Source organism: Populus nigra, chromosome 18, assembly GCF_951802175.1.
Source record: "Populus nigra chromosome 18, ddPopNigr1.1, whole genome shotgun sequence".
Lineage (NCBI taxonomy): Eukaryota > Viridiplantae > Streptophyta > Magnoliopsida > Malpighiales > Salicaceae > Populus > Populus nigra.
The window spans coordinates 2,834,450-2,844,564 of record NC_084869.1 but is presented as its reverse complement, the minus strand read 5'-3'; the positions used below and the strand labels follow the sequence as shown (position 1 = coordinate 2,844,564).

The 10,115-nt window shown below is 30.3% G+C and overlaps 1 protein-coding gene across 1 annotated transcript; it reads right to left on the bottom strand.

Moving 5' to 3' along the window:
* Positions 1-733: 733 nt before the first annotated feature.
* On the bottom strand, positions 734-2,699 carry LOC133678480 (transcription factor MYB52-like). Its single transcript, XM_062100785.1, has 3 exons — positions 2,071-2,699; positions 1,430-1,855; positions 734-1,294 (listed from the first exon to the last, which is right to left on the bottom strand). Exons 1-3 carry the CDS (start codon positions 2,183-2,185, stop codon positions 1,104-1,106), a joined length of 732 nt encoding a protein of 243 aa, XP_061956769.1. The 5' UTR covers positions 2,186-2,699; the 3' UTR covers positions 734-1,103.
* Between the last annotated feature and the right edge of the window lie 7,416 nt (positions 2,700-10,115).

Below are 10,115 nucleotides of genomic sequence, written 5' to 3'. Positions count from 1 at the left end.
ACAGATATAGATAGAGTACTGCTTGATATGAAAACATCAGGGATTATTTCAAAACACTGGAAAAACCTCTCCTATGTTCTTAGCTTCTCCTATGTCTTAAGTCGTATAAAATAGCCATCCTGTCAAGCTAGATATATATCGATCGTAACTGCTAAAGGTTGGAGATCAAACAATATTAAAATCCCAGCAAAAATGAAGATCTTCATCTATATATTCTTTTCATTAATTTCCCTTTAGGGTCACTGGATCCATGTCAGGAACGTTCTGCTTACTGAAGCCATGCAAACTCCATGCATGTTCCAAACGAGATTACAGCGTTAATTATTTTTTTCACAGGTTGATTTCTTAAATATCCAGGGATCAGAAAACACATGCATTTATATACTTCTAGAAGAAGAAAAATGCCAGGATTCCTTACAAGTTAATTACAACTCAACTTAATTAGCATTGAGATGCATGCAAATGCAAGTAATTTAAAAAATCACAGTACTAGTTAAAATCGCTTTGCTAATAGACGATGAAGCACTAATTAAGCAATCATGGAATAAAAGAATTTCTTAGCAAATAGGAGGATATATATGCATGCATACAAGTAGCTTTTTTGGTGGCATGCTATGTATAAATATGAACACACACACACACACACACATATATATATATAGGAGACCATATTATTATCAGCTCTTAACTCGTGTTCTTTTCAAACATATATATATATATATATATATATATATATATATAAGGAGACCATATTATTATCAGCTCTTAACTCGTGTTCTTTTCAATCCTCAATGGTAAAGGAAGCGATCTGCGTTGGTACGCATGGACTGCACTCTATAGATGGTGATGTGGTTTTACAATGCTAGAATGGTAAACATCAAAGGTAGATTCTTGACATTTTACTTACATTAGCAACTTGCATAAAACTTTGTTTCTCTGCTCTATACATGTGGAGAATTCCCTACATGCTATACGTACATGATTTTCTCTCCTTAAATATTTCTTTTGGCCAATGCAGTTGTAGTATACAAGACTACTGAGTAATTAGTTGTATGCTTACTATGCATTTGTTGGTCCCTCGTTTGACACACCACCAAGCTGTGTTATGATGAGGATTTGCCATTAACAGAGAAAAAATCAATGAATGGAACATCAGCCTTGCTCTGATCATTTTCCAGGGCTTCCTGCTGATCTACCTCCTCATCATCTCTTCTTGCATTGTCTATCACTTCACTTTTATTGGAGTCAGTGTTTACTTGGAGAAAATCATAAAACTCAATCGGCCGACTTTGATCTGCAATTAGCATATATATAGGGAACATAAGAACTTATAATAGATATTTATATATCAATATTGAAAAACTAGAACCCTAGCTATCTGTATAATACATCATGATGATGATAGTGCTAGCTAGCTCGATCTATTTACCTTCACAATGACTTGGATCTTCATTGTAGAACTCTTTCCAAAAGGCCGGTAAGTAGCTGTGAGTAACCATAGGATATTGGCCATATTTTTCACAATATTTCTTGGAAAGTGAAGAAAAATTCCTCGTCTCACAATCCATGTGCATGTGATCTTGTTTTGAGGATAATATGTTATCATTTACCAAAGTTTGAGCAGCCCTTTTTGCATGAAGTCTAGACCTCTCTCTATATCTTCTTGCCATGATGACATGCCAATGATTCTTCACTGCATTATCGGTGCGACCAGGGAAAAATCTTGCAATAATTGCCCATCTATTCCCGTGAATCCTGTGGGAAGCAAGTAGTCTTTCTTCTTCCTCTTCTGTAAACGGGCTTCTATTGATTCTTGGATCCAGCTGATTAAACCATCTCAACCTACAACTCTTCCCTGATTCAATTTATTCAAACTTCTTTTTGTTAGTTATTAGTCGTGATCATAGCTAGCTTCTCTTTCAATTTCCATTAGTTATAAGCATATTTCAGCTTTTGCATACAGTACCAAACCCTGCTAGTTGTTTAATTTCTACATAACAATACAAAAAGAATCATTAAAATGAAAATAATAGTGAAATTAACAATTATTAGTTTGGTTTAACTTTTCACCTGATCTTCCTTGAAGCTTTTCGGCAATGGCGTTCCAATTATGAGGACCATACTTTTCAACCAATTCCTTAAGTTTCTCATCCTCAGCAGGCCTCCAATGTCCTCTAGTACACATATTTGATCTTCTAAATAAATACAACAACAAAAGAACCCTAACCCAAGAACCAGAAAGACAAGATTCTAGCTATATATATAGTACTGGAAGATATATATGAACCCTAGCTAGCTATCTAAAGTAACTACTACCTCGATCAATCCATGGACAAGAGCTCCTCTTTCCTTTAATTCTTGTACCTTCTTCTTGCTAAAGCGAAGAAGATAGCAAAACATATATATGTAACTGTAGAAAGAGATGGATCGGTTATATAGCTAGCTAGAGAACTGCTTAAATATAGGGCAAATAAGATGATTGAAGAGATGAAGGAGAGGTGGATCCCAGAGAGAATACAAGGAGGGATCAGAAGAGAAGTGTTTTCGATCCGTTAGAGAGTAGGAAGGTTTGGACAGACCTGTACCAGCGATTGATGCAACATCTAGGCTAACAAACATTTATAAGTAATCTCCTATACGCATACATCTTTGTGTTTGTGTGTGAGAAAGAAAGAAAATAGGAGAAAGAGAAAGGGAGGGCGAGGTTGCTTGGTGGGATGAATTTCGTTCTGCTTTCAACATCTCCCCTAGTTTCTAACCTACAACGTCTACTTATAACCCACCTAGCAGTTCTTTTTAATTTTCTATTTATGATAATTAAGTTATAACCACATATACACATACCCTTAACCTATACATATAGCATCTAGTAATTTTTTAAAAATAAAAAAAAAACAGCTGTTTGTTAATTAATTAAGATTCGTGAATTAATTTCACTACCTAATTAAACAGAGAAAGCTAGCTGACCCTAATATAATTAACCCTAATGTGAATTAATACAGTATTAACCAAAACCCTAGCTATATATATAGGATCAAGTTGGATTAAGTAATTAGAGCTGAATTTGATTAAGCAATGTAGTTTGGGATACGTTAATTTGTTAATTAGTATTTATTTAGGTTTCAGTTTTTGATCACTTTTCAGACCTAATTAACTAACATCTGAGCTTCCAACTTGAGAAGAGAAGTGCACGTGGAGACCTGGGGGGCATCCATCATTTAACTGCTCTTTTGAGTCAAACATTTGGTCTTTCCTAGTTTCCTCCTACTGTTAGAAAGGCATTTCAGCTAAAACCATCTTATACAACAACGTTACATGCATAATGTTTTTTTTTCAGGAGTACCGATACCAGAAAATTAGTAAATAAACTAATTATAAATGGAAACATTAGTAAATAAATTAGTACAACAACAATGTGATTTGTAGTATATGTATTTTGTTTATGTATTTACTTATTTTATAGTTGTTTCTTATACAAATTTGTTGTATGAATTTATGATTTGTACATGTTAGGGTTTGTTTTAGATTTTGTAAAATTATGTTTGTTTGTCAAATTTATGAAACGTATGTTGCATTCTTTACTTGGGTGTTTTGTGATGAAATTAATAATGGCTTATTTAACGGGTCCGTTTTATATTTTGTTAATTTTATTGCTGAGTTGAAATTTTCGGTAAATATGTAGAGATTTGAATTTATATAAATAATTGATAATAAATTAAGAGTATTATTAAAATAAATTGAATAAGTTTGAGTTAAATTAATATTTTTGCAAGTTTATTTAGTTAACATAGTTAATTAATTAATACATGTTGTCATCATTATTTTATATAGGTTTGATATAAGTAATGAATGATTGATATATAGATATTCACCCCAAGGGTTGTGGAGAATGGATTATTGTAATGGGGTTTAGGATTTTATTAATTGAGCATTATCTAATCCAAGAAATATTAGTAGATGAGGTATTAGACATTCATGTAAGAGATGTAAAAATAAAAAGTTTTCCAATCCAGATTTTACAACGATACATCTTCTATAAAAAAAGATTCATAGAAAAATACATGTATTGGTATGCACATGGAGAACCATATGTTCCTCAAGATACCATGGTAAAAAAGATAGTTGGGTCAACTTTTCGTTCTAGCAAAGTGCATGGAGTTGTAGATAATAATAGTAATCCTTATAAAAATATGGTTATGGATGCTATGGGAATGAATCAGTGTCATGCCGGTCAATGTCAATTAAATATGTTGAAATTTATTTGTTGTTCAATTTCAATTAAACATGTAAGATTAATTTTAATTATTATTTTGTTTTTATTCCATTTAGAATAAATTTTAGTAAATTTAGGATTAAAAATATTATCAATTAGAAATAATTGTGTTGAATTTTATTTTTTTATTTTAATAAGTTTTGCATTATTTTGTTGAATTTTAGTTGTTGTTTTTTTTTTAATTTTGTTGTTAAATTTCAATTAAATGTGTAGGATTAATTTTAATTATTATTTTGAATTTTTTTAAATTTAGGATTCAAAATATTATCATGTAGAAAATAAGAATTTTCTACGAAAATATTGAATTATGATAAATTATTAGAAGAAATTGAATAAAATCAACTGGTTTGTGGCATATATGTTGTGTATTTGCAGATTTAAAATTTTTATGTGGTCTCATGTATAGGGGAGGTGCTGCTGGAAATTTTTTTAAAAAAATAGAAATTGTTTAATTTTTTTTATCCGTTAATTTGTGTAGATGCTTAGAGGAAAGTCTATTGCATGTAGTGAGGACAAGATCACTGCTAGTTCTTCAAGCAACGATGTTGACAACCACGATTCATTAGGTGCCTACCAAGAACAGGCACAAGCATCGACTCACGACCTAAGCTCATCGAGTGCGATGCCCCAACATCGAAGAGGGTCCTTTCACAGCAAGATTTATTTACCCGCAAGTACGAGACCCAGTGGAAGGACAACCTTTCAATGTAAGTTTGTTTTTCTTTTACCATGACATGTTTAATAATTTTCTAAAAAATAATTTCATTTAACGAATACAATTTCAGGTTTACAAACTTGAGTTTGTGAGAATAATAACATCGGTCTTTAAATCATCGATGAAAATTTCATTGTTTCAATGGAGCTAGATTTTCAAACATCCTGAATAGAAACCGCAGGTCGATGCATAGTTTTCAAGCTTCAATGTTAGTATTAATTTAAATATTTTTTATGCTAATTTGGTTAGTTTATTGAAATTAGTGAAATTTTTCTTTTATAAATTTTAACTTCAAAGGAAAATTTTAATGGGAGAGACTGATAATAATATTGCGAGGAGAGTTTGGAAGAATCACGCTGCAATTAGGTAATATCGAATTCAAGATCATTCTTTTATTCCAAATATTGAAATTTTATTTTTCATTTGCTAACAAATAATTAATTTATACCATAAAAGTTGTGTAATTTTTGGTACAAGATGCAAAAGAAAGCCAAAAGGTATATATAAAAGAAAGAGAGCTTCCAGACTGAAATGACGTGGCAGTTTGGAAGAATTTGAAACCGTCGTACATCTTAAAGATTGTATGGATGCAATACATTCAACACGTAATGTCTGCGTGTTTCACATGACGATCACAGTCCGGTATGGAAAATCAGAACCAGTGTGTTTACGATTTTGTTACCACGCACACCGGTGGCTCTGTTATGTTCATTTTGCATGCGAAGTGGATGGTAGGTTTTTTTTGTTACATCTGTTTTTTTATTAGTTGTTTTTTATAAATATATTTAATTGACAATATTTTTATCTTGCAGGCTATGGTTCTTGGACGCGATCCAAGCCCAATGGAGCTTTTTGTTGAAATGCATGTGCGAAGTGATGACCACCAAAAATGGGTGCAGCAGTTCGTGGATAGTCGAGGTCAACACTTTGTGGTATGTTGATTTTCAACCATTTTTTTCTTAAGTTATTGTTTCCTTAAATTTGATGAATTTATTTATTTTTCTTTCTAGGATATATAACATTCAGTTGAAGGAGAGATACAGAGATGATCTTTTAACCCATTCGGATCTCGATCTGGATTTGTGGTTGGAGGCAAGATCATCTGGTAAATCTGATAGAAATTGGGTGTATGGACTCTATAACACTATGGCTGAGACCTTACGGATGGCTCGTAGTATTTTGACCGTTGGTTGCTCACAAACAATTCTGAGTACTCAAACTCCGGAGTTCACGGCCATGTTAGACCAACGAGTACAGGCTCAGATGGTCCATCTTAATGAAAAATGTGAACGATTCACTACTGATTATTAGGAACTTCGTTGATTGTTAGTGGAGATAGATCATAGATGGGTGGTACATGCGCACCCTCTAATTGGCCTCATAGTCCCTGTGATGACCAGCACCCTCCTCCAACACTGCCTCTATTTTTTATTTATTGTATTTGAACGTACATATGTTTAAATTTGTAATAAATATTGGATTTTTATATTACTTGAATTTGTTTTCATTATTTTTCTACTTTTAATCATATATTTTTTTAAAAAAATCTATATATTTTTAAAATAATATTGATGGAGTTACCGATGGAGTATTTCAGAGAAAGTAGGAAAAGAATTATTGCAAATATCACTTCTACTGTTAACTCACCAATGGAATTATAGATTGTATTCTGTCGGTAATATATTATATTTACCGATGGATATACCAACGGACAAATAAAAATACCAATGGCATTTCATATGGTTTTCTTGTCAATGATTTGTTAAATTTTCCGATAAAGATACTGACGAAATGAAGCAGATAAATTTTTTTTTTGCGCGCTTTATCCATCTGTAAATCCCTCGATATAATTATTGCTGACGGACTCACCAATAGACCATAAATTACCGATAAGAGTTTTTTCGACAAACTGTTTATGTTCATGAGCCCATCAGTAATAAACATACCGATAGGCTGAGAGTGTAAATATCAATAAAAAATTTTGTCGATAAAACTGTTAAATCTAATGGTGTATGTTTAAACTATATTATCTACCAATCAATATTGAATCGTAAGAAGTTAAAGAGAAAAAGTTTAAGGATTCAATTGATTAATCAATCCCTTTTTTAAACTAGGCTTGTAATATATATTTGATTAATCAATCATTATTCAAGTTTAACTTCTTGTTTGTGTCCATAAAAAAAGAGAGACATACCATGAATGTTGATACATTAACAACCATGAAATGGCCAACCTGTGATACTGTTGTTATAGCGATCATAAGCTAGCTAGCTAACCTTCACCAGTCCAATAATATAACAAGAAATTAAATTGATCGTATAGATAGAAAAAAATTTCCTTCTATGCCTGGGTGCTTTATCTATAAACTATGTATCAACATTTACTTTTTATTTATCATTATTGATTTTCTTTTTATTTATCTAGTTTTGCTTTATATCATGGTCTCTGTATAGCCTGTGTTTCAACTCCACCCATATTGTAGCTGGCTCAATGCGGCTCGTTTGACCAAGTGAGCCTAAACACGGTTTAGTTGCTTGTCTAGAACCCTGTCAAATAACCAACTCAACCCAATAGCTTAAGTTGTTGGGTAAGGTCTCAAGATATGATTTATATTATTCTCTAACACACCCTATATTATTCTCTAACACACCCCCTTAAGTGAAAGCCCTTTGGGCTTGAAACTTGCACAGGTCTAAATTACCTTGTGCTTAATTTTTATCAAATAAATGGGGATGGTGAGATTCGAACTCGTGACCGCTTGGTCATCAAGGCTCTGATACCATGTCAAAGAACCATCTCAACCCAATAGCTTAAGTTGTTGGGTAAAGTCTCAGGATATAATTTATATTATTCTCTAACAAACCCAACCTAGCTCCAAAATATTTTTCAAGTCCACTTTGTTTTAATCTTTCCTCACCTAATGAAGCTCAAATGCAACAATAAAAAAAATGTTATAGTGTTTTTATATTATGAATTAAGTTTTTTGTTTTTGCAATTGTAATGAGAATCTCAAATAAAATTTGATAATTAAATTATGAATATATCCTATCTTACAATTTTTTTATATTTAAAATAAAATCATAAAATGTGATGGCAACTAATTATAAGATAACGGAATTTTTTGAGAATTAACATACTGGATTTTATAATGTTTTTAATTTACAAATAATTTAGGTCTATGTGGTTCTAAAAATGTGTCAATTACGGCCTCGCTATTTTTTAAAGAATGGACTACAAATTCAAGGAAATTAATTGTAACTATTTATATATTGTGAAAATGGAGATTGTAAAATTGAAAATGTATGAATGTTTAATTCAACCCCTTCTAGATTGATTTTAATATAGCCCATTCCAAAAACCCTTTTTACTGGGTTGTGGTTGTGATAATTCACTACTCTTTCGGCTCGTTCTCTAATACAGGTTGTATATCTTTTTTTTTTTAAAAAAAAAAGAAAGATATTTAGGTTTTTTTACGTGTTTTCTAACATAAAAAGATTTAAAATGTAAATCAAAAACTTTATACAAACATTTAATTAAATAAATCAATAATTATTTGTGTAAATAAATGAAAAAAATATCAAAGGTAATGAAAAATAAAACTAGAAAAACTAAGAGATAGATATAGATATAGATCAAAATATTTAATCCCGCAACATGGGTGATTTACCTGATTGTATTTTTTTAATCTTTTTATTAAAATCAATTTTTTATTCAATCAAATGATAACAAAAATAGACAAACACATGAAACTGATTTAATAAAACAAAAGGAAAAAAACAATATTATTCAAGGCTTCACATATTAAAAATATTATCTAAAAATAAATATTTTTTATTTTAAAAAATAAACCTTACCTATATAAAACATAAAAGAATATAGATGAATAAGAATAATATCTTTGAAAAATTAATACATATAAAAAATTATAAAAAAAACTCTATTAAAAGAAGGCTAAATAGGAAAAATAAAAAATCATAAAGGAGGGATATTAATTGAAAAATAAAGTAAAAGATAATTTTAAAAAAATTTAAAAAGGTATAAATTAAAATCAAAATCAAAATTAGTATAAAAAATAAGAAAAAACCAGCGATAGTCTAGGTGTCGCCAGAGCATTTAAAAGAAATAAGAAGAACAATTGACTTAGGTTACACATTTGAATGAGTTTAATAGGTTGATTCTAATTTAATTTGATGATAAAAAAAAAAGGCAACGATAGTAGAAACACAGTTTTTATATAAAAAAGATCACGATAATCTAGAAAAAAACCGTGAAAGTACAAAATTGGATTAAAAAATGGATAAGAAGAATGACTTAAGTCACCCCGAGTTAACGTGATAAATATGTAGAATGGGTAATAAGAGGCAAGCCAACTCAATTAATCTGTAAAACTCATGGCCAGTTTCATGAGACCAAGATAACTCAATATAAAAGAAATTGAAGAAAACCACGAAGCCAATATTTAAAAAAAAATGTTGAGCAATAAAATTAAAAAAAAAATGAGCCAAAAAAAGGATGTCGACGCACGTTAACTTTTCAAACATGTGATCCGGGTCATTAAATCGAAATTACCATAAATAAAAAAACCATGAAGCCTAATCCCCAACAAAACAAACATTGAAGAATGAAACTGAGGAAAAAAAAATAATTACATAAAATGATCCAAAACAAAAAATATATATATATTTAGAAGAATAAAGGTGAAAATCAAGATAAAAATAAATAAATTAGAGAGCAAGCTTAAATTTTTTATGGGAGGGTTAAATTGAAAAGAAAATAAACTTTAACAAAAAGGAAAAATCAAGAGAATAAGGACCAAATTGAAAAAGAAATACACCGTAAACTTTGATTGAAGAATGAAATTGGAAACCAAAAAAACTTTAACATAAGGACCAAGAAAACAAATTAAAAATCAAAAGAATAAGGACCGAATTAAAAAAAAATACATGATAAGTTATAAATGAAGGACTAAATTTTAAACAAACAAAACTTTTATAAAAGGGAAAAAAACAAAAATCAAAATCAAAATATTAAGAACTAAAATTGAAATATCAAAGCAAAGATGACTAAGTTGTACTTTCGAGGGCAGGAGAGGAAAAAGAAAAAAAACAACCACCAATGACAAAACAT